The sequence below is a fragment of the Melopsittacus undulatus genome, chromosome 7, assembly GCF_012275295.1.
Source record: "Melopsittacus undulatus isolate bMelUnd1 chromosome 7, bMelUnd1.mat.Z, whole genome shotgun sequence".
In the NCBI taxonomy this organism is placed as follows: domain Eukaryota; kingdom Metazoa; phylum Chordata; class Aves; order Psittaciformes; family Psittaculidae; genus Melopsittacus; species Melopsittacus undulatus.
In genome coordinates, this window is record NC_047533.1 from 12,128,533 (window position 1) to 12,154,638 (window position 26,106).

General features: G+C 39.4%; 1 protein-coding gene across 2 annotated transcripts in view; it reads right to left on the reverse strand.

The window, feature by feature from the left end:
* The window catches only part of TBC1D14 (TBC1 domain family member 14), a 73,560-nt gene that overhangs the window by 7,722 nt on the left and 39,732 nt on the right, over window positions 1-26,106 (reverse strand). For both annotated transcript variants that reach the window (XM_005148504.3, XM_034064671.1), the window contains 9 exons: window positions 22,934-23,052; window positions 20,160-20,242; window positions 18,054-18,171; window positions 16,682-16,788; window positions 15,210-15,290; window positions 13,700-13,794; window positions 12,444-12,515; window positions 10,993-11,121; window positions 7,954-8,063 (listed from right to left, as the gene is read on the reverse strand). In XM_005148504.3, the coding sequence (XP_005148561.1) occupies window positions 7,954-8,063; window positions 10,993-11,121; window positions 12,444-12,515; window positions 13,700-13,794; window positions 15,210-15,290; window positions 16,682-16,788; window positions 18,054-18,171; window positions 20,160-20,242; window positions 22,934-23,052 (914 nt within the window). The remainder of the gene's footprint in view (window positions 1-7,953; window positions 8,064-10,992; window positions 11,122-12,443; window positions 12,516-13,699; window positions 13,795-15,209; window positions 15,291-16,681; window positions 16,789-18,053; window positions 18,172-20,159; window positions 20,243-22,933; window positions 23,053-26,106) is intronic.

The following is a 26,106-nucleotide window of genomic DNA, read 5'->3' on the forward strand; positions in this document are numbered from 1 at the left end:
AAGCAGAGGTGAAGCCTGGGATGGAAAAACCCCACTATTGTTCATATATGTATTATACATGGATGTATAAGAACAGCACAAAACAAAGCCTTTCTTTGGGTTACTGACTCATGACATGTTGGAGACTTCACCTACTCTTTCAACATTTCTGTACAGCCACACACCATGTAAAACACATCTTGCTAGAGAATACCCACACAGCAGAACTCAGACCTTTTGTCTATACACACACACATGCACAGGAAGCAGCAACAGCTTTTCCATTTAAAAAGAACAGTGTAATAGGAAGCAATTCAACTGAGTCCTTTCCTGATCACCAAGTAGCAGGCAAGCCCTCAGCCAGGAACGAGTCCTGGTATAGATAAGTAACAATGGCTGCTTTTTTGGGGTCTGGTTTTAAGTCACAAAAGCTATTATTCTGCATTATTCAGACCTAACCTACATAGCCCATGTGTATTACATCTGCAACTGTGCAGAAAATTAACTGTCAGAAGAAATAGTCAGAACTATTTATTAGAACATTACTTATTGTAAGAAAATATTTACTCATCAAAAAAGCTGCCACATCAAATAAGGCTGTTGACACTGATCTCTTCACAATTTGGAAGGAAGTGCAACTTGCAGGAAATTCTCAAGGCAATTCATTTCCATTAATACCAGCATGGAAATGCATCAAGCCCCGAGAATGGAGACTGGGACCCCTATAATAAGCACTGAAACAACAGTAGGAATCATTACAGCAAAGAACAGATACAGCATTTGCTCCCTTCCAGCATTTCCTATTGAAAGACATTTTCTATTAGACATCTGAGCTACTGATGTGAAACCCAGCTGAAATTTATTACAGCAATAAAGCAGCTGCTGGACTAACATAGCTATAGCAGCTCTCAGCAGCACAAGTACACTACTCGTGCATGATCTGCTCACACTGTGCTGTGGGATGATTTTCTGTCTGCAGCTCTCTTACAACTCACTGTGAGCCCCAGGTGCAGACAGCACAACTAATCAGAGATGTCCACCGCCAGAGTAATGTAAATGCAGGCTACTGCCTGCTTTCTGTTTGGTAGAGGGAAAAAATAAATGAAGTGCCAGATGCTCCTGTTCCTCCCAGCCCCGCTTATGATGGAAATGTACTTTGAGGTAGATGCAAATCCTGGCTGGTTTGCTACTCACAGGGAAAGTGTATGATCATAATGTTACAAGAAGCAAAGCACTGCTACTATAACCACAGCCTCTGTGTTTTCTTTCCTTTGTTCCTTTTTCTTTTTTATACTCTTTTCTTTATTTTTAATTAAAAGTCTTTATGTGTTAGCAACAGTGATGATGAACGCAGCTATGCCAGATTTTGGTTTGACAAGTCATGCTGCAAATCTGATGCTATATATTCTTTTCCCATGTCTGTAACAGTACAAAAATACTTCTGCAACTTCTGAATTGTAGGAACTGATGAATTAATTTGGGACCTTTTGGATCCTCCCTCCTTCATCCTGGTATGAATTTTTAGTTGTTACATTTTGTGGTGATGTCAACTACATTTGTTTGGAGACAATGACTGCACTTTTCTATGTGTTTATGCCTTACTTAGTGGCATCTCTGTTCCCATTAGCACCTTTAGGGTTATTGCAATGGACTTGTTGGTAACAGTGTATTTAGTACAGTTTTAGAATCATTACAGTTGAAAAAAAAGTGGAAATATTTACTTAGTTCCTTATTAGGAAAACTGAAGTACTACGTACTACACAATACCGACTGCAACAGAGCAACGTAGCACTCAGAAAATCTGACTGCATTGTAAAATGCATCAATATAAGACAAATAGTGTGTGAACTTTTGAGCAATTTCCAATTTCTGAGCACCCAAAAGCCCTGCTCTCTCACCCAGCACTATCAGAAGCACTTGGTTCCACCCCAACCTGCAGGGCCATAAGGATGAGCACAGTGTAAATTGGGCTAAAGTCCACAACAACTCCAGTCAAAGAATCAGGATGTCATCTGAAACCTCTGGACAGAATTACAGTCTGGTTTGGCTTTGAAAAGAAAGCATGCATTTAAAACATCTTAAACTTTTTTTTTGGGGGGGTGGGGGAGTGGTGGAGTGTTACTGGCATGATATGGACTATATTTCTCTTGATGTAACAGAGAGCAAGCTTATGAATATTTCACTATAAGTGAAATATACAAACGTCCACACACAGTGGCTTGAACCTTTATCATAACAGGCAAATGGTGTCAAAAGAAAGTTGATATTCACAGAGCACAATGTAATACTGAAGAACCACTGATCAATCCATCAGTACAAACAAAGCTCCTGGCTATAATTATTGCCTAAATCATTTTTCTGAGTAGGGATAAAGAGATGTTTGTATAACAGCAGCAGGGCAAAAATAGAGAGCATGTGGCCTTTGCAACGCACATTCTGCTCTGCTCACAAGAGCCTGTGGTACCTCAGCTGACAATGGCTGCTGGGCTATTCAGACACACCATTTCCCCTCTATTCTCTGTGAACCTTGTATGTTGCTCTTCACATCTTTCTCATACTTGGTTCCCTTTATATTCTCCAGAAAAAAGTAGCAACCTGTGTAGCTTTTGAATTCATTCTGTGAGATTTATCAATTAGAGTTTGAGTTTGAAGCACATAGGTCTTTTTTAAAGGAGATGCGTTATGTCTGGCAGGTACCTACTGATGATCATGCCACTCACCTTTTAATTGAACTCTAAGTCCTTGGCATTCTCCCATCACAGAAGCAGTGGTGGAACAAAACTGATGGGGGGCTCCCCCCTCCCTACATCCTGTGCCAGCCCCAAGAAACCCCAAAGTAGCACTGCATCACCTGCATAGCTGGGCCCATCTGTATGCACAGCATTTATTTTTCCTGGCAAGTATCTCTTCACAAATGATTTAAGCATTCCGATTTTACTGCTGCTCCCTGCGGCACTGCTTACAGGAAGCAGCACAAAGGAGCGTAGTTGATGCCACTAGAATTGCTGCAGGAGCAGGAGGGTTTCCCAGCAACTGGTCTGTGCAGTACTGGCTACTGGAGCCCTCCCAGAGCTGGCACCAACTGAGATTTACTGCACACATGCTTGCACAGTAACCATGCCAGCCACGGGGATAGCAGCAGGCATCCCTTTGGAGCACAGAATAAATGAGCATTTAAATAAAAGTAATGTTGTTAGGGCAAAGCTGTTACAGAGAGATTTCTACCTATAACCAAAAAGTCTGTCTCTTCAGAGAGACACTGTACTATATTCTTCCCCGACTTTAAACACGCTGAAACCACATTCTTATCTTTCAAGAAGCAGTTGTTTTTAAGACAGCAGTATCTGTACTACAGCAAATTCACTGTCAGCTGTGAGCCACAGGCAACCTTGGAAGCAACATTTTCCAAAGTCCTAAGCTTTAATAACTAACTCACTTTCCAGAACACAAACTCACATGATTTTTCCTTCCATCTTTTCTATGTTACATCCTGGAAGTAATGGAGGGACAGCACATATGAAGTGAAATCTGCTAAGTTTCCAGTGGCTGTTAAAACGAAAATAAACCTGCTTCCTACAGGAACAAAGTATTTTAAAGTAGAAAGTATACATATATATATATATAAATGCATAAAGTATATACACACACACATACATATATACACATGCACATACATATTTAAATATGATAAATCTTACACACTTAAATACCAACTCTACTGTCTAACAAAATTAAAGAGAGTGGGACAAGCTGTCTAACTCAAGAAGTGTTAAAAAGTTGAATATAGGATTGGGCAGGACTACCTCAGCTAGCCTACATTCCTGTGCACATTCTAGCGTGGTGGCTCTCTAGGGATGAGGAAGAACACAGTAAATTGTCCTTGGGATTAAAATAAACAGCTTTAGTACAGATGCAGGTAGTCAGCAAGAAATGCTGAGGGTTGTCATTCCATTGGTACAAAGCCCTTGAGAAGCTCCATCCACAACCACTTCTGACAGAAGTTTCCTTCAAGTGCTCTTGACAATACCCAAGAAGGAACAAAAGGGGGGCCTGATGTGCCCCCACACTGATTTGAACACTTCAGTGCTTTACTCGAAAGTCAGGTATTTTCCTCCTTTTTTCTGTAACCTATAAATGTGCTCAGAGAGAACAACTGGTCACATAAATGTTTACTCAAGAAAACATAATAAAGACCAGTCTAGCAAAGCAAAATTGCTGAGGGGAATGTAAACCTCCAACCTTTTGTCAAAACAGTCTTTTTCTAAATCTCTCATTTCTGGTGTTGTTCCTCAGGATTTCTTCTTTACCATGTAAGCTCAGAGTTAAACAACAAAGTGGTATTACCGTGCCAAAATTACAAAGACACTCAGTTTTAGTCTCTCCTATATAAAAAAACCCCACATCAGTTGAACCAGCATCACATTAAACCAGTAATGCATTAAAAAGATTATAACATGGTGATTTTAATGTTGTCTACCCAGTTATTCTCCACCACATTTACAGTCTTCTGATTCTGATATCCCTTTTATTCAACTGCTTCCTCCACATACAGGCTTTTCACAACGCTGTCTGAGGCAATGTAATTTCAGCATCTTTCGTCTTATCATTGAACATCCTCTGCTCTCTTCCTTCCCTTCTGTCCTATTCCAGTATTTTTTCTAGCATCTTCCTGCTCTGTGCATAGATCTAATTCAGTTTACTATACTTAACCTTCAGTCATAAAAATCCTTCTGATGCTTTTTCTTCCATCAAATACTGTGAGAAGTGAACCTATCCATTACACACCCCTTCATTTCCCTACCCATTTTGCATTAAAATTTAATCCCAGTGTAAAAGCCAAGTCAAACACAGCCCAAGTTACACTATCCTTTGTGTAAGAGGCATACAAAAAGCAAGGAACTCAAGCAAAGGCAGCAGGAGGCCTGTTTCAATGAACAAGAACCTCCTGACAAAACTCAAATATAAAAAGGAGGCATACAAGATGCTGAAGGAGGGGCAGATGACCCTGAAAAACACAGCACATTGTCTGAGCATGCAGAGAAGGGGCTAGGAAATCCAAAGCACATCTGGAGTTAAACCTGGCAATGGATGTTAAGGGCAATGAGAAAGGTTTTCCCTTTATCAGCAGAAAAGACTCAGGAAAAAATATGAGCCCATTGCTGGATAGGGCAAGAAACCTGGTGACAAAGCACATGCAGAACCGCCTTCTTCACCTCAGCCTTTACTGAAAAGACTTGCCTTCAGGAATCCCTGGTCCTCCAGGTAAGTGGGAAAACCTAATGCAAGGAAGCCCTAGGTGGAGGAGGAGCACTTTAAGGAACATTTAAACAGACTGGGCACATACAAGTACATGGGAAGTGGTAAGATACACATGAATGCCGAGGACACTGCTGTCATTGTGAAGCCACTCTCAACTATCTTTGAAAGACCCCAGTGATCAGGGGAGGTTCCTGAGGACTTGGACATAACTAATGCCATTCTTATCTTCAAGAAGTAGGATCAATGTAACTACAAGCTGGTCAGCCCCACCTCCATCTCCAAAAGTAACAGAAGAAAAATTCCTGGATATCATTTCAAAACATGTGATGGCCAAAAAAGTGACTGGGAGAAGTCCACATGGATTTATGGAAGCAAAATCATACCTGACCAACCTGACAGCCTTTTACAATAGGAAATGACTGGCTTGGTGGATAAGAGGACACCAATGGATGTCTATTTCAATGTCAGCAAGGTTTTCAACACTGCATCCCAAAATCCTTGTTGATGAACTGATGAATAATGGATTAGATAAATGGACAGTGAGGTAGACTGAAAAGTGGCTGGAATTGCCAGGCTCAGAAGATTGTCTTTAGAGACATTACATACAGCTTCAAGCCAATCCACTGGCAAAATACTCCAGGGTTGATACTCATCCAGTCTTTCAAATGCCTTCATTAAGGACCTAGATGATGGATCAGACTGTACACTCAGTGAGTTTGCAGATGATACAAAACTGGGAGGAGCAGTTGATACACCACTTGATAGGGATCCTGAAACACTGGAGAAATGAACCAACATGAGTCTCATAAAGTTAAACAGAGAGAAATGCCAAGTCTTGCACATGGGCAGGAAATCAAGCCAGGCACCAGTACATGTGGGAAGTCAACAGACAATGCAGCAGCTTTGCAGTAAAGGACATGGAGGTCCTGGTGAACAAGTTAAATGGAAGCCAGAAATGTGCTTTTGCAGCAAAGAATGTCCACAAACTCCTGGGCTGTATTAGGAACAGCACTGCCAGCAGGCCAAGGCAAATCATCCATCTACTCAGCACTGGTGAACCAGCTCTGGGCTTCCCAATTAGGACAGACAGATACACTGGGGAAGTCCAGCTTGCCATGAGTATGATTAAAGGCTTGGAGCACCTGGTACATAGTGAAAACTGGTACTATTTAACCTGGTAAAGAGATGGCTCAGACCTCAATGTGCAAGAACACTTGGCAGGAAGACAGAGAAAGACTCTTCTTGTATCCCGTGAAAAGACAAAAACCAGTGGGCACAAACTGAAATACAGGAAATTCCATTTAAATGTAAGAAAATAGAAAGCTCCTTCACTGTCAGGATGGTTGAACACTGGAACAGAGTTGCCTGGAGAGGTTGTGGAATCTCCTTCCTTGGACATACTCAAACCCCAACTGGACTAAGTCCTGAGCAACCTGCTCCAGATGACCCTGCTCTGAGTAGTGGGTTTAGACTACATGATCTAGAGGTTGTGTCCAATGCCCCAGCAATTCCATGACCCCATGAAATTTCACATATTCAAACTTCAAGCTTGAACTGGACTCAATTATATCAAATTGATTTGTCCAACGGATCAACAATATGTTCAGTGCTAACAACTAGGTCTTAAAAATCAGGGTATAGAGAGCTTTAGTTCAATTAGAATTGCATTAACAGTACAAATGTTCCCCAAAGTAATACCACACAAATCTCAGGAAAAAAATGCTGCTACTACTTGGAATTTAATCTTTTACTGAAGGTATTCAACTGGATATTCAAGATCATCAGAAGCTGTCAACAACTTAAGGGCAAACCAAGTTTCCACAAAAGAAGATTACATATCCTCCCACACCAGTCATGCCTGGTTAGAAGAGACTTTTGAGCTGCCCCAAACCAGTCTGATAGGCACAAATGCAAACACTTAATTTGGAGTTCCTTATACTACACTGAAATTTGGCAGGAGTGCAAATAAGATCGTCTTTTCTTCTCTCCCAGGAAAAAGATTCTAATTACACCGGAACTAAAAGGGAAGGCAGCTTCACAAAATAAAAAGACTGTAATTGCCTGTTTGCTAAGGGGCATAGCTGCAGTAATTAAAAACATGCCCTTTAGCAATTCAAGTGGGCTATGTCAATCAAGATCAGTTTTCAGACAACCTGTACTGGGATCCTCTAAAGGGGATCTGGGACCACCTAACATGAGTAAGATACAGCCTAAGAGTCATAGTTCATCCTGCCAAAAGCCAAGGTGTTTGTCATTCCATAGCTTCTAGCTTTTTGTTGCATGGACAAATGTGTTTACTCCTCTACTCCTGTTCTGTACAGGCAGACAAGCTATGCATTTTAAATGCCAGACTAACAGTTATTTTCTGGATATATATCCCTGGGACACACCTGCACATGGAGAAGATAAACTAACAGATTTTCTCAGATCAATCCAAATATGCACTAAATATGGCTAAACACTGCCATACAGCTGTATTTCAAAACAGGCTTTAGACTCAACACAAGTATAATAAAAAAGGTTAGGCAAACATCAAACATCACAGGTGTATGTGGGAATGATTTGGATTGACAACTCAAGTACTGAACAAAAGGTAAAGTCTTTTAACTTAAAAGAACACCAAGCCAGGTAAGAGCACTCCAGCTTCTGTCATGAACACTGACACAGAGCTGTAGGGTAGCATACACATTAGCATTTCCATTTTCAAAGGCTTACCAATCAATCAGATAGATGTCTGGAGTCAAGTTATTTTTTTTGAAGTGAGCAAATAACTTTGGCAGATTTTCTTCAAAGAATACCTCAAATGCGGCAAAATACGTCAACATCTGGAAAACAGAATGGGGAGAAAAACAAACAGCTGTATTATTAACAGGCTTGTTGTTCAATTAATCCTATAAATTCCCTAATACCAATAAGGAGCTAAACATTTACATAAAAGACAGCATCTGCAAGCACGAAGAGTTTAAGATTCACTCTCTGTACCGTTCTCATACTAAACAATATAATTATTGGTTTGGGTCTTGGCCAGCTTCCTTTGGAAAGAAAAACACCAGCAGGAGAGAAGTTATTTGCTGATTTCTCAGAATAATTATAACAGAATGGTGCTTTATGCCTGTGGCAGTAATTTAATATTATACTGAATGAAATCCAAGGCCCAATGGATTATAAAATGAAATATGAAACTAAAATAATTTAATAGTTCACAGCAAGACTGAAATGTCCAGTTGGCTCCAGTCAAAATATCAAAGATTCCTTTATGCCGTACATTTTAAAATTTGGTAATCACAGAAACATAGCACCAGACATTTCCATTGCAAAGGAGTGCTGAAGTTCATGCCAAGGGGGAGACAAAGTGCGTACAGAAAAGCCAAAGATCAGGACAAAACATCTATGCAGGAAAAACAGACTAACTCCCATTTGATACCATAACCCCTAAGCTGTACTATTTTTAACACTAAGACTTTCATGTTAATTTAAAATTTGAGTATTATGTTAGATTTCATAAGAGAAGGCATGGAAAAATCTTCTAATCCAACTAAGAGTTAAAAACAAAAGGTTTTTTAGCTCCTTCACCTCTCTTCTTAATACTACATGGAGAAAAGTTAAGCAAAGTCCTTGAATGATTCAGTATTTTTAATTACAATATCTCAGTGAAAGCAACAAAGAACGGCTGTGATTCTTCTTCTCCAGTTGTATCAGCATGCTTCTCCCCAAAACACCGTGACAGTAAGAGGAAAACAGGAGCTTTCGGAAGCCTTTTGTCTGAAATCCTTTGAAAGGATGACAGATTGTCTCCCAGTATTTTAACGTCCTTACAGATTTGCTTCCCATTTCATGGGAATGAAGTGGCAGATGGTGGAAGACCTTCACTCACAAGGGCAAATAAAAAAATTAAGCCTAGTAGTCAGCACATGTTGAAAGCTTAAAAGCCAACCAGAGATGGTTGCATGCTACAGGAATAACCATACAGAGTTATGCAAAACCTCTGAACTATCAGGTACCGAGAAACATCTTCATGGCAAACATGACACCAGAGATCTAGAAACCCACTTTTACAGAACTGAAATAGCTTCCCAACATGAATCTTTAAATGCATGAAGTCCGAGCATCACATGACACCTCTGAGTGTACAGAAGGAAGCAGGTAATGCAATGGACAGTTCCAAAGTGATCTCCTTACATGCTAGCAGCACAGTAGGAGTTCTACTAAGGCATTTCAGAAGTGCTCTAGAGAAGGGATCTTAAACATAATGCTATAATCACATCTATTGACAGCAATGCAGGCAGCTCTATTAGAAATGCAGCAGCAGGTCAGGTATTGATCAGCATTCAACGAGACATTCATTTAGTAGTAATTAAAAAAATCTAGTTTAATGAAACTATACCCAACAAAAGAAGATAAATCAGTGTAAATTACTATCAGCTCCACAACTAACTTACCTGGTCTTAAGTTTTTCAATTAGAACTTACAACAAATGAGCACAAAACAATGAGGGTAGACAGCAGATCAGTACATTAACCACAGGAAGCCAAAACTGTCTCACTGTCACTACTCTGTTTGAAATACTAGGTACAAAGTTTTCCTTGTGGTGTTAATCACTGCTTTGTAATTTTACAGTATGTTAGTATTATTCCATGTCTATCTCTACTCTCCTGTAAGCATCCATTTACCATATAGCCTCTACTTAGCCAGGCTAATAGAACTAAACATCACTATCCAAGAGCATATCAAACCCAGGTATTTTAGCTAAAAAAACAAACCAAACCCCACAATAAATCTTACTCTAGCAAATTTAATTCCAAAATGATCTTCATAAGAACTATCTTTACACACTGAATGCATAAAACATATCCTTTTTCCAAGAACAGTAATGGAGATCACCGACACTCCTAGCAATGACGACTGTGCTGTGGTACAGCTCCCCACAGGCAACCGATGAGATTCAGGGCCTACAACAGGGAATGGCATACTGCTTTTCCAGCAGGCAGTACTGATAGGATCCCTAGTGTCTTACTGTTTTAGTAACAAAAGAGATTGTTGTTGATATCTATTCCCTTCCTTTATTCTTCCCATTTGAACTCCTGAGAAGCAGATCCTATTTTCACAGTGTTAAAACGTGAATAATTGGGAAAAACAATGCCATAATATTTTACAAAAGCACACTTCAAAAGTAAACTAAAAACAGATTTCAGCAGGTATGTCTTATTTTGCTAGGGTATAGGTAGCCCAGTGTACCTGCTAGCAAGGAATTTTAGAGACTACAAAAAGAACCAGCTAACCAGCTGCCACTGAGTATCAGAGGGTTCTGCCCATCAGATTGCCCCAGGCTCCTCTTCAAACACAGCTGCTACAATAAGAGATGGGAAACCTGGTTCTCCCTGCAGCAGTCTATTTTTAGCAAGCTATTAGTTAGGATAAAAGCACCTTCAAGGCACTTTGAATATTAAGGTGTTTTCAGCTTTCAACTACAGCGCTCAATTTGAAAAACACCTACAGTAATGTTCTCATCACTGTTCTTTGAGGATCATAAAATAGCAGCTGAACAATTTCATTCACCTGCCTATTCAAAAGGGTTAGTGAGGTGAGTTTTGGTTTGGGTTTGAGGGGGTGAAGTGTGTGTTGTTGGGCATTTTGTTTATCAAGCTTTAAAATAAATCCTGATTTCTCCAAGCTACTGAGCCCATGGGTTTTTCTTCTTAAACTCTCCCTATACATACCCACAGCACGTTGAGAACAGTTTTCTTGCATACTTACAAGGCCATGGTCCACACGGAAAAACGCCATCTGACAGGGTTTATTTAAAAGGTTAGAAAAAGCAATGAAGGCATCTGCAGTATCCAAGTTCAAGATCAATACTGCTGCTATGAACGACATGCCCTGTACCTAAAGAAAGGAGAAGTGTTACAATTCAGCAATAACTGTATTCTTCCAAGAATGCTTCTTCATTTAGTCCTCGTAATCACTAGTGTTTAATGCACTCTTGTTGCTGCTGAAGTCTGTGAAACATTCAGAAAGGCAGGATTTTTTAACCCACTTGACCTTTGGTATTGCATTTAAGAGCATGGAAGTCAACAGTTCCCACACTGTATCCTCTCTCAAGGAGTAAAGACACCTTTAAGTAAAAATCCCAGGACAGGCTAAGCTGACAGCACTTTCAAATATGCAGAATGATGTTTTTGAAGAATAAGCTGTTCATAAATAACTCCTCTCAAGGACACATCATATATGCCCTTATCTGTGGAATGCTGGCCTAGGACACTACAGACAAAGCCTGCTCTTCTCTTTTTCAATCAATTAGCAGCAGTTACAGACAACTGCAATGACTCATTTGACAAGCAGCACCATTTTAAGATTAAGCTCTTGTTCCATTTACAATAAGCTCATAATGCTGTTGCATTTTTCTACAGAGTATGCTGTGGAATCAATGCTGAATCCAAGCCAAGCTTGCTCACTCAGAGGCTACAGTGCTGCCACTGCAGGGTCAAACAGGCCAAGGTGTGACAGTCTGTCCTGCAAACCTAAGGAACAAGCTCCTCAACACAACAGGTTCCAAGCCATATGAAGCACACCACCTGATCTGCTCTTCTCCAAGCTTCCCTGCAGTTATTTTCAGCAGCTTTATCCCAAGCATCACATGCTACTCTCAGATGTAGATCTGCCATCTCAAAAACAACTGTTCCCAAATAAAGAATAAATTCATATATATGTTTATAGGAGCCCTAGCAAAAAAGGCTAAAAAACTTATCTGAAACCTACTCAGTCCTCTCCTAATCACTACTTCAAATGCTCACATAGCCTTCATGGGCAGCACTGCTTTGAAGACTGTTCCAGAGGCTCACAGTGCTAAGACACAGAAATACGTGCCAAAAGGAGTAAAATGTACTCAACAGAAGAGTCTCTGTAAGACTGCCATTAAGAACAGTCTGTACTCCAAAGGACCAAGTTAACTACATCTTCTCTTTTAACTCCGAAGTATGTACTTTTGAGTACAAATATGTACTTTTGAGTTTTCCAATTACTTAACCTGTTAAGTTTAAAACTAGCAACAGAACTGTTATATACACTTCTCAAGCATGTACTGGAATAGAAGAAAGCACAGAGAAACCCCACAAGTTTTCATAAAATCATGTAGTACTGGCTTACAAAGGACTAAATAGCACAACTCTCCCTCCCCACCTCTGAAAAAAGATGAGTTTGTCACTTACATAGCCTACATCAGGTCTATAGCAAGTATAGGCTCCTAAAATACTGTGCAATGTGTCATGGTAAGGACCACCCTATAATTAAACAAAAACAAAGACAATAGATTTGAGTATACAACAAACATATCAACAACTCTTCAGTGCTACAGACAGCATGTACTTACTATCTCTATTCTTTCCCTATGCAGCTTTAAACAGTCACAAGTCTTTCAAAATAATGTTGGCTTTAAAAGCATGATACAGCCCTCCATACCCCAGTTATTACAAATGCATACAGTTCATCTGACATATCAGTTACATATTAAGTGATAAATGATCCATCCCTGGTAGTGTTCAAAGCCATGTTTGACAGAGCCTTGGGTGATGTGGTCTAGTGTGAGGTGTCCCTGCCCATGGCAGGAGGACTGGAACTGGATAATCTTAAGGTCCTTTCTAACCCTAACCATCCTATGATTCTATGGTATTAAAACCTCATACAAGAGTAATACAAGCCTAAGAGATTTCTTACAGCTTAGCTGCACTTTGACAATAATGCCAAGAAAGCAGAACTCTAATAAAAAACTAACTTGTCTATTAGACTGGAGACAGGAATCAACCATGAAGAAAACAGTCAGAACAGCAATATGCCATAACGTACAATCAGCATATCAAGAATTACATGTATAGTTAAACATGTTCACATTGTTGACTATTAACAGCTGTCATATCTTATACTGAGTACTGTAAATGGCTGAGAATGTCAAAAGGTTTTTCACCCAAAAAATGTTGATTTATCACAGTCTAAACTTTTCATAGCACTGCTAAAATCTGTGTATACAAGGACAGAACACTTGGTTAAAACGAGTCTTTAAAACAAACCAAAACCACACAAATTAAATTGGCCTTGCATCAAACCAAAAAGGGCCACCAAATCTTGCTTGCTTATCTGTGATCTCACTCACTGTGTATCTGCAACCCAGCAGTACTGATTCACTGACTTGAAAACAGTCACCTGTAGACAGAAGCCAGCATACACTGGGCTAGATGAATCACAGTGATTAGCCAACATTGTTTTTTTGCCTCTTTCAAATAGAATCATAGAATCAAATGTGCAGTACCTCAAGGTTACTCTTTTCTAGGTTATTTACAGTTTTCCAAAAATCCTCAGGAATTCTTTCCTCTCAAGATACTTACTTCAGATTTGAACTCAATGGGCTGTTTCAGTCAAGGGATGGGCAAGATCATGTAAACTGAATTTAGCTGAAGTTAACATTGCTTACTTGCTGGAAAATACAGAGATTAGGAAACGTCCTGGAGATATCCAGTTTTATTAACTCCAAGCTTGCTTCTCTGTCAGCTGCAGAAAATCCAGCATCTACAGAAGCCAAAAGTTATGCACTTATTACATGGATCAGTGTATGCTCTTCTTCCCCCCTGCCCCCAGTAAGGGTTTGCTTTGCTCAGCTCATTTATTTCATCAATGTGAATGCTAGGCAGTAAAGGAATAGACAGATTTCCCGAATAGGGTACACAGGCTGAGAAGCAAGTATATCCTGACGAAGAGCAACCCTACAGTGCACATTGACCCTCTGTGTTTTGAAGAGCTGGGGGGAAGGTGCAGGGCAACGCAGGCCAGGCACTTACTGGTATCTGCTGACAAATCACTACACAGACACAAGCCTGTTAATCTGTGACCCCTCACCCTCAACAAGGCTTCCTGCCAGCTCCTGAAGTAGCTGTCTCTGGTGAAAGGCTGTGGTGGGAGAGAGAAGTCCTAAAGCAGCAGTATTTCATGGATGACACCTATTTACTGCTGTCAGGTCTCCTTCCAAAACAATGTTCATTTACTCCTTGCATTCATGGACACTGCAGTACAGTCTCCATAACTGAAACAGATCTCAAACAAAGTACATTTCTAAAGTATTAGGTGTTATTTCTGATACCAAAAAGGTCTATTTGTAGTATGTCTTTATTTGTACTATGTACTATGGCTAAGTATAGTTGGGAATTACCTACTGCTGCTTACTCCAGAATCAAAACCTAACAGTTGTCACTAGCCAATATTTACACTAATCACAAGAGGATCTACACTCCAGAAAATAAAGTACAAGAGGAAGCTGGAAACATACTATGTTTCCACAAATACTCATGTTATTTAAGACACAGACAACCTTAAGAGAACAAAGCAGGGGATTTCCAATCCAAAATATTTTTCTGTTGATAAATGCCAGTATGCATGTTCTCCTTTTTCAGCTCAGCATACTTACATAGCAAAGGCAATTTCATGCATCTACATGTAGCTTTATACGTTCCCAAAATCAGATAACTCTTCCAATCAATTAGTAAATCTCAAACAACTTTGCAAAAATGAATTGCTGTTCTCTGAAACACACCCAAGAGATGGGCTCAAAGCTGCAATAAGGGACTAAAATGCAATTTTCTGCTGTAATTTGAGTTTCGATTCCAAAATTACAGATGCAGCAAAGTATTTAGTGCTGCAATTATAGTTCCCAAATTTTCCTATCTTTCCTATAAACTGCCATCAGAACTGTACCTAGTGATGCTTTATAAAAAAAAATGAACAAGTGTGTTTTATAGAAGGCCATAGTTTCATAGAGAAGAAAGAACACACCTTGCTCTTACTTCCACAAAAGTAAGTGTTCTTTTTATTAGACAGCCTTATAGCTGATTTTTTTGTTTTGTTTAAAATCTGTGATTTCATTTTAAGGAATAATTGTACAAAATCTCTTATTCTGTACCACACTGTAAAATCATTGGTCAAAAGCATACCTTCACCTTCTACTTCAGCCCCTCCTGTGCTAAGCGATCGCCATTTCTCTTTAGCACGAGCCAAGCAAATATCATACAGCTCTGGAAGAAGAAAAACAGAAACCAAATCCATGATTTGTATATAGACTCATAGAATAGTTAGGGTTGGAAAGGACCTTAAGAATATCACCCAAGGCTCTGTCCAATCTGGCCGTGAACACTGCCAGGGACGGAGCACTCACTACCTCCCTGGGCAACCCGTTCCAGTGCCTCACCACCCTCACAGTAAAGAACTTCCTCCTTATACCCAATCTAAACTTCCCCTGTTTAAGTTTTAACATGCTACCCCTTGTCCTGTCACTACAGTCTCTAATGAATAGTTCCTCCCCAGCATCCCTATAGGCCCCCTTCAAATACTGGAAGGCTGCTATGAGGTCTCCATGCAGCCTTCTCTTCTCCAGGCTGAACAGCCCCAACTTTCTCAGCCTATCTTCATATGGGAGGTGCTCCAGTCCACCGATAATCCTCGTGGCCTCCTCTGGCCTTGTTCCAACAGTTCCATGTCCTTTTTATGTTGAGGACACCAGAACTGCACACAATACTCCAAGTGACGTCTCACAAGAGGAAATATGCTCATATCCAGTCCAGTGCCAACTACCTACCATATGGAGCAATGCTGCCCCAGTCATTACAAGTTAATAAGATAGTAGTTGAACTTTCTAAGCAGGTTACAGTTCCAAATTACTGTTCCACTAACTTATAACTTCAGATTAAGTGAAAAGGAAAGGCAACCTAGGCACAAGTTTCCTTTTATGTTGAGGTAATTACATTTCTGACAGGGCACTGATGTTCAAAATGATAGTCTGAATGGATAACTGGGATAAGTCTAGCAAATTCCATGGAAGAACTACACCAAAGGTAACTAAGCCAAAGTACAGAAAAGTAACACAGTGCAGGAGTAGTACAGGCAGTCTGCTGCATTTCCATGTTGGAATTACATATGTTAAGTCTTTCAGAGTCATGTTTTTCTGTACTCTGAAATAGCACACTAGTTCCATTTTCACAAACACACACAAACAAAAGTACAAACTTTCCCACAGGTTTTCTAATCTCTCACAAACCCACTGCCCTGCTCTAAATCAAAGGAAGCGCGTTACATGCACACTCACAGGCACTGCAAAATTAATGAGTCTAAGTTTCAAAAAGAGAAAAAAAGCTGGAGTCATTAATTCCTCCCATCTTCATCTAACATCAAAGCAAGCCACAATGACAACAATAATCAGAAACAATTCACAGCAGCAGTCCTAGAGCAGCTACAAGATTAAAAGACATGGTATTTTTTAACAAAACACATCAAAGCAACTCAAAAAGAGCATAACCAGATAACATCTCCTCACATCCACACCCCAGGTTCTGATACATCAGAACAAATGCAGAACTGTCCCTGTACTGTTTTTCTTGGTAAGACAATGCAGACAAAACATCAGTCTCACCATGGGTGATGTTTAACTCGTTGCCAATCGCCAGGCTCCAGACTTTGCCTCTCACACTGGGTGGAATGCCCTGCCACCACAGCTCTCGCACTTTACGGGAACAACACCTATTTAAAGAAAAACAGATTATTCCAATAAATACTTTATTGCCAGCTGAATTACAGATGTGTCCTCCTATCGCTGGTGAAGGGATCCAAACTAAAATGAACATTAACCAAAATGAACATCAACAGGCAAAGAACTCAAATGCAATTTGGAGATACCCATTCTTTAGTACTATTTTGCTTTGAACTGTGAAGGAATGCTCAATTCCTTCCTGGTTAATGGCTTATTTTGACAGATGCATAGCAATCAAAATAGCCAGAATTTGCAAACACACCTGACCAGCAAGAACCATAGGGGTCAAAACCAAGCAAGTGAAAAGGAAATCTGTATCTATGCCACTCCCTAAAGACTGGACACCTCCATGCAAGATGAAACACAAACTTATTGAAGTCTACCCTCTTCCCACTCTGTCCTCAACCTGCTGGGAAAATGAGATGTGCAGTTCCCCACCCAACTTTGTAGCTCTAGCCCTTCCCTAAATGCATGAAGATATAACAAGTAATAACTTTAGGTGAGAGCATTAAAGCCATTTCAACAGAACACAGGCTTTGAAATGGCTGCAGCATATGTTCATCAATCCAAGAGCCCAGAAGGAGGAACAGAATTGCACCTGAACACCAAAGTGCTGTGGAAGCTGGTATATGCTGCTGTGGTGGTGGTTATACTCAAAGGCTGGGGGGGGCTGGTCTTATCTATTAAGATGACTACCAAGGGCCATGCAACACTATAGACAGGGAAGGTAGCTTACCAATTGCCTGTGCTGTCTCTCTGCAGGAAATCTTTTAGCACTTAAATATTTATTTTTTCAAATAACTCTCTAGCTACTTCTCTTTCCATCACTGATTATCCCAGCAGGTATAGCACTGTATAATTAAAGAGGCTTCATAATAATATACATGTACTTCAATCAACATCCGATACCGTAACATCAACAGCTCAAGTAGCTCATTTCTGATAAATGCATGGTGTTTAACCATCATGCTTCCTACTTCTACATTCTCTACCACAGATCACTTCTTAGCGTTGATACAGTTTTTTTTATATCCTACACCTCTATTAAAGACACAAAGTAAGAATTAGAATTGCATCACAGCCACCTTGTAGAAATAAGGAAATAAAAGTTGCTCATTTTCTTTGCAGCTGTCCAAAAGTGATTTTCAAACAAAAGCATCCAAGACCATTTTAAGTAATACTTGCTAATTTCGTAACTTTTCAGGATACGGACTCAGCAATTTTAATTAAAACACAGTATAACATACTGCCTTACATAGTTTCCCAGTTGGGCAAGATTTCATTGTTCCAAGTTAGAACAGCATTGCCAATGCTCTCTTCCAGTTTACAACGTTCTTCCAGTTGTTTCTTTCTCTTCTGGGCTTCTTTAAGCTCTGCAGAAAAGCAATATTCCTTCTTAAGTTATTAAAACCAAAAACCAAATACCAAGAGTTAGCTAGTGACAGCTACACAGCCATGTAAAATCACTGTATGTTCACCTACAAGTGCTGTTCGAATTCTAAGCATTTCCCATACATACAGCAAGCTAAGCAGTGATGTTAAATGCGAATAAAGGATAAAGTCAAACTATGCATAAGGCCCAATTTTGAGGGATGGGACATAGGGATTTAGATAATATATGGCTCCTTTGACCCTTCAAATCTACCCACATTAGTAACTTAGAATAAGCATCTCTGACAGCTGACAGCACCATCTAGTAGGACAGGTCAGAGTGTTTGCTAATAAAGCCACACCCCTTTTGTTATGGCAGACTCAAAAATACAGGCTAAAATAATACAAGTTTTGCATTTTGTTTCCACTCTTACATGTTGTCTTTGTAGCTTATGATTTAGACAACTGTCGGAAAAATCACAAAAGCCCCATTTTTGATGCTACTTAGTGTGTGGTTAAGCTAAATGTCATACACCACTGTAAACCTTCAGTTCCTTAAGAAGATGGCAGTTTTCATGTTAGCTTAAACATATTTTACATTTTTGCATTATCATTCAGTATTTCTTCTTCTTGCATCATCAACTACTATTCTTCCCACTTGGAAAATGTGTTAGGACATGTGCATGCACACATAAACACAGAGTCTACAATATCAGAAGGTACTGATCTGACAAGGAAAACTAACCGAAGAACAGCAGTACCATGAACAAAGTCTTTGGAATGAACACCTACAACCTGATGGGTCCACATTAGAGCCCAACAGAAGCTGTGCCTAAGCAGAACCGTACCAACTTCCTCGCAGTATTTGCTTTGATATGAGCATACTGTAAGGCTGCTTAAATGCAGGCTTTGATTTTGTTTCTAAACAAAAAGAGGGTGTTTATACTCTTTGATTTCCTGACCTCTACACAATACATAACTCTGCAAAGCTGTTCATCTGGATTGGCTTCGGGGAAAACAGGTTTGCCAGGGTATTTATCTAGACAGAACGGCACACTCCAGTCCAGTGAAGACAGCTCAAGGACATGGCTCATTGCCTAACCTGAGCATCATCCTACTTCTTTCAATCCATCTATCCTTTGTACAAAGAAAACACAGAAAACTCCTTTGGATTACTACATGTTAAATGGATATATTAACATGGGAGTCACATGAACTTCACTGGTAGGTGTATCATGTTCAAAACCACAAAAGCATACTTTTATTAATTTGTCAACTGCAGAAAGCAAGCAAATCCTGTGTTCATATCACCTCTCCAGTTTCTTTTGGCTCAGGAGTTCTCAACATTTCCAGTAGTTCTCGCTGGACACAACTTCTGTGAGTCTAAATTCCCTATTAACTGCAATGCTTGTTTTTAATTAGAAAACCCAGGTGGTCAAAAATATCAGCAGAAGAAAGCCACTGCTGTCACCTCTACTTGATGTGCACTGTACAATGTCACTGAGACACTTCTGTGGACAATGTTAGACAAGAAATTATGATGAAAAAACTTGGGAAAGCTGTAAATCTGAGGTGGGAGACAGATTATCAAATTAACATGACTAGGTACATTTTCCTACATGGAAAATTGTGTGTTTGTATACTACAGCCTGAACAGGTTGAACCCAGCATGAAGCTATCAAATAACCTGTACTTACCTAAATAATTCTAATCTTCACTAACTTGACTGATGAGTTACTTCAATATATTAGTGTTTAAATCTACAAACAAATGCCACTCAATTGTTTATTCTGCTGGATTCTAGGACTGTTTTTCAGCTTGAAGTGGGGCTTTTTAGTAACACTACCTTCATTCCTCTCTTCTCTGGACTGATTCTGCTTTGAGGGGAAGTACAGATCCCTCGCATTACAGAGCAACACTGACACAAGTGCATTTCAAGTTTAGAAATACCCCTTCATTTCTCTCCTCTGAAAACAAGAAATTCCATCACCTCTTTTTTTTGCTTGAACCACCATTTCTTCGTACTGCTGCCTGTGTTTCTGAGCTTCTTCTGCAGGTTTTGCAGGGAGGTTCCTTGAATTTAAAAGAATAAAGATCAGTATTTAAAGTTGGCATGCTTGTCTGAAGAAACTTCTAGACCTTCTCAAAGAAAAACTTCTACTGCTCCTGTCAAAATATTTGATCAAAGAACAGAGCAACACATCCTTGGAAAGAAATTTTTGTTGCCAGAGTCAGCAGAAGAGAAGGAAAGAACATTGACCAGCTCTGACTACTTTTATACACAAAATATGCTGAGTAATTTCCTTATGTTTGGTAATTTCAGCATTTTTATTATTGAACCAACTGAACCCGCAGGCTGATCTTCAGAAACAAAACGACTATACTGGTATATGCCAAGCTGGTAGCTTTGTTTTAAACCGATCTCTGCAGAAAAGATACAAGACCATACTCTCTCTTAATATGCACCTTGTTTAAGTGTTAGACCCACAACTTTCTTTACCCATATAACTCCCTACACCAGCTTCTTTTTCCCCTCTGCTCTCTGAGGCCCTATTTCTATTTTATATTCATCCCCTGCACTTGTACAGCAACAAGTGGCATTGAAGTCATCCTCTATATGCTCCCATTATCTATATGCTCCCATTATCAACACAGCCATTTTGACTTGTTAAGGCTCGTAACATCTCTGCCATACAAATCCACATACTCCTATGTCAGACCACATAAACTTAAGCTATACCCATACTTGCAATTAACATAACCACTATGTATCTCACACAACTACAGGATCACTAAAACATCAGAACAGAAATGACTAAGTACTTTGTTCTTCTGTGAACACAGTATTGTGTTCCTAGCACACTTTGTATCTTTGGTTACTAAAAAATAGATGCCTTCACTTTCACATTCCTGTAAGGTGTCACACGTGAGGCAGCTGTTAGCACAGTCAAAATCAACAGTAGCATGCTTTACTATTTACATAATCATATCCCTTGTTAAGTATGCACAGCTGTGTGATATGTACCTATGAGTATCTTTTAAAATTGAGATTGTTACAAGAACAGGGAAAGTGGATTTTCGCATTAGTGTCTGTTAACCACAGAGAATAATTTGCTCCTTTTCCAGTTCCATTTATGTGCACTGACCAGCATCTGTTTTAAATCCAAATCTTTAAAAGTGATGTGAGTTAGGAAAAGTTTAAAAGGAAAACCAGATGAAACTATGTATGTTCTGTTAACTTAAATTCCACTACTTAAATTATTTGTCCTATCTCTTAACAGCACCACCATACACATAAGATGGCAGTGCTCAAGGCCAGGCTCCACAGAGCCTTGGGTGACATTGTTTACTGTGAGGTATCCCTTCCCATGGCAGGGCGCTGGAACTAGATGAGCTTAAGGTCCTTTCCAACCCAAGCTATTCTGTGATTCTATGTTTAATATCTAATTTAGATTCAATTAACAAACCCTACAAGTCAGTGCAAAATTGACAGTAGTTATTTGGAAAAAAATCTGCATTTTTCTTCTGTACATCTTAAATCTTTCTTTTACAGGAAATAAAAAAAGAATTTGCTTAAAGCCTGATAGGTAAAAAACAAAACAAACCCCAAACAACCCAACAGTATAAAACTGTAACTATTAGAAAAAGATTCCTTAGAGTCACCTGAAGACTGCACTGTTGTCCAGAGCTTTTCCCTACTAGACAGACATGATGATGCAGTTGTCTAGAACCTTGATATCTCTTCTGCTACAAGTTCCTTAGACTATCAATAGTAGGAAAGAAAGCAAACTCTGACTATTATCCTGTAATGTATCACTAACGCAATCTGTCTGAATGTTGCACTTCTCAGATTCTCTCATTAAGCATGATTTTTAACAGACAAGTTCTAAATACAACAAATAAGCTAGTATGTGTTGTTTCCAGCTCTACATAATAAAACCTGTTGTAACAAATAATCACGGGTGCATTGTTCCAGATGTCCCAAGAAGTCCTGTCATAGTCTACCAGTCAAGCCAAAAAGTGTCTTAAATAACCCTACAACTAAACTACTTTGATACATGAGCATTCTTCATACAGATCTGCTGATGAAAACACAGGCCTATGCTATGCCAGTTCTTTACACTGACATACAGCTATATTAGAATTTAGACACCATGCCTGTAAACCTAGGTACCATTCAGAAACAGGCTAAACATAACTGAAGCTATGTAATTCAGAAGCAAACCACAGTAAAACAAGTGCCAGTGAATTGCTACGGAGTTAGGCTGCATATACAAGAATATCCTTGCAGCAACACAAGCATGAAACAACTCACCAAGCACTTGACAACCTTTAAAATGCAACACTGAACCCACTGCAGAACAAACATTATGTTGTTTCATTATTTATGGAGGTGTGGTCTTTCTCTGTGTAAACAGGACACTGTATCCTTACTTCTCAATTTCTGTAGCATATACCAGCTTCACTTTTATACTTACAGTCTCTCAGGGAAAATAAAAATCCCTTATTCATGTTTAGAAGGTAGAATTACTCAAAACCAGACCTCTGCTCTCCGAATTACCCCCCTGTCATACAAGGCCATTGCTTTTATTATAAAATAGTTTTGAGTCATTTTTCTCATAGTCATCCCACTATCATATTCATTCGCCTGAAAAAAAATCTACTTAAATTTTAAATCATTGAGTCATCAAATACACACAGCAAGGAAAGCATCACTAGGCAAATCTTAAAGAGACCCTAGGTGGTGTGCTTCCCAAAACTTACGCTGGTCTGTCCTCCAAAATAAGTGCTGTAGTGGAGAGTGGCTCAAAATCAAGATTCTTCCTCACATTCTGTTTAGGAGAGAGCGGTTTGTGAGCTCTTCCAGTTTTTTCTTCATATTCCTAGAGAAGATAAAGACAAGGGCAAGTTACAAGAGTTACAAGGTAATGCACATGAGATTCTGAAAAGGGTCTATAAAAGTCTACAAGATAATGCTTTCACATCTCTGCCCAACTTGGTCCTTTTAAAGCTTTTAAAGTAAAGCAACTTCAGAATTCAAAACAATGTTCAAATTTCTGTTCAGGAGTGAGGTTTGATTTTGTTTTTTTTTTATTCCTTCTATTTGTAGAAACATCTTAAGCTCCTCTGGCTTTTGTAAAAGCCAGCTTTTACAAACAACTGCCAAGAAGGACCTTAAAACCGACAGATATTATCTGAGGTAGAAAATAAGACCTGTTTAAAATACTTTTGTTTTGATTTACATGGTTTTGAAACCGAGGGCAAAAACAACCACAAGATTCTTGTCTTAAAATCTCATCATATGATTTCTTCTCCCAAGCTATTTTCAGCTGCAACTGTTCAACAATGGCAAAGAAGTTCAAATCGTGGTCAGACAGAAACCCCACATGTTACGATGCCTTGAACTACAACAATCCTAAGTCATAACAGGGCATAAGGTATGAACTTTGGTGTGCAGTACAGATACTGACACACCGAAGCAAGACTAGCTAAGAGGCACCAAGATGACTGGGGTCTGGAGCTAGTGGCATACTGAGAGAAGCTGAGAGAACTTGGCTTGGTCAGCCTTTGGTAGAGAAGGCTTCATAGGGATCTTTGGTAGACAGCAGTAATGGGATGGTGAAGGCAAAGTACAAAATTCTGAGACACTTATATAAAGAAGAAGAAGACAATAGATGCAAACTGCTACAAAGGGAATTCTGGTCTTAAGGAAGAAAGGAGGGTAGTCAAACCCTGGGACATGGTAGAACCTCCAAATTTGAAGGCATTCCCAGCTCAGATGGATGAGCCCTGGGAACCTCATCTAAGCTCTCTTGGAGAGAGGAGTTAGCCCTTCAGAAGTCCTTTCACCCTCAGTGTATCACTATGATCTGCATCAGAAGACGTGACATTGCATGCTCCATGCTGTTTTTATTTTTCCTACAAACACTGTTTCAGAAATAAATGTACTGAAAACATGACCTAATGGGATAAAATCTTTACACAACTCCTGTCTACTCCAATACTTGGAGTACTATAGCAAAGGTTAACTATTTAAAGTATCAGTGATATACAAACAACAAACACTGTCAAATGGCCTGTTGGAAAAAGCAAATCCATATTACAGATACTTCTACATTCAGCTTTATAATGAATTTTGCCACTGCCAACCCCACTTGCTTCCACATGTAGGTTGTTTATACTATTTCCATTAAAAGAAAGCAAACTAGTGTGAAAACTATTAATTACAAATGAGCACTAGGCACACTGTTCCAGCTATGACATCTTCCCATAAGCACAAACAGCTCCTCTAATGGTACTGATTTCTTTCTTTTAACCTAACGGGTCAATTACATCAACACTTCTTTGGTAACAGATTCAACCTTTCCAACACATTCAGAAGACCCTGGATCATTCACAAACTAAAATGGGACCCCTACTGCTTCCAGGAAGGCCACCTCCTCCAACCCCACCTCAAAAAAAGGATGGATAAAACCCACACATGAATGCAGAGCAACACAACCATGGTCTTCTACTCTCTGTTGTACAATTCAGTTCTAATAAACTAGTTCTATGGGAGTCATAGCTGCCAGCCCATGAAGCTCTTGGGTCACAGGAAAACACTCTTTTTCCTTGTTTGCTAATTGGACACTGCCTGGACAATCAGCCCTCTGATACCCACATCGCTATGATGATAACACTCATGAATCTGGAATGTCCGGCTTAGTGATACCAGTTAATACTGCTGTGCACGACATCCGTTTTGAAAACAAGGTTAAGAACCAAGAAAAACTTATCTGAAATACTGAATGGTAGTCAGCTTTGGTCAGTAAAGGGATAGAGCTCATGCTGAAAAAGCTGTTCATTAAAAAAAGCCTCCAGAGAGAAAATAAGTAAATAAATACTAGAAGAAAGGCATTGTGATTAAGAGCATATTCAGAAAGCTAAAACACTAGTCTTGCTTTAGTAATCCCTTGGAAGTGGCTGATAGTGACTGGCGTATGAGTGCGCCATCCTAACCTGCTTCAGCTGCACCATCAGCTGTGGAGTGTAAGCACTGTGGTGTCAGGAGTGAAGTTCATTTCTAATAGAAACTGGGAGAAAGAATAGACAACTGATTTTTATTAGCTATTTTTCACAAATTAACATAGTCAAATATTAACCTCTATTACTGCTTCCACAGACAAGGTGAACCTTGTCCCTAAATCTCACATTTTTACTCCTTTGGGACACTACTAGTGAAAGAAAAACCATCTGGTATCCACAAGAAACTGTTAACATGCAGAAATAATCATATATTGATCTCCTTAAAGCCTCACAGAACTTGACATTAAAACACATGCACCCAGTGTGTATTACAGCACAAGTTCCAGAAAAGCAGCTTAATTAAGGTTTATGAAAATTACTCCAAGGTCTTCTTTCTCGGAAAGTCCACTGCAGAGAAAAATTGCTTTTGGAAGGTAAGAAAACCATGTACACTGGGCTGCAGTAGGGATTTTATTCTGTACAGTACAATCTGAATCTCTCATTCAGCTAAGCACAAAGTTTTCCAGACCACAGTACCATTCTTCCAAGAATTTATTGCTGAAGGAATGCCTTATTTTGGAATATGGGCGGCTAGTTACACAATTTGCGTATTAGTACAGTTATTCACAGTTCTTACAGAGCAAAAGCCCACCCCACATTTCAGCAAGTATTCACTGACGTGCTCTCAGCACTAGCCTACAGTAAAGCAGCCAGAGCAGCACAGCAATGGGAGTGGCACATTTTATCAGATTACGAGTCCTTTGTAGTAATTTCATCCTTTCCAGTGGCAGCCAAAAAAGAATAAGATGTCTGTTGGTGACAGTTATTAACCAAAAGACTGGGTTTTAAATAGGGAAAACTAAAAAATAAGCACACACACACAAAAAAAAACCAAACACCCAAAAGTCACAGCAGACAAAAGCTCATGAAAA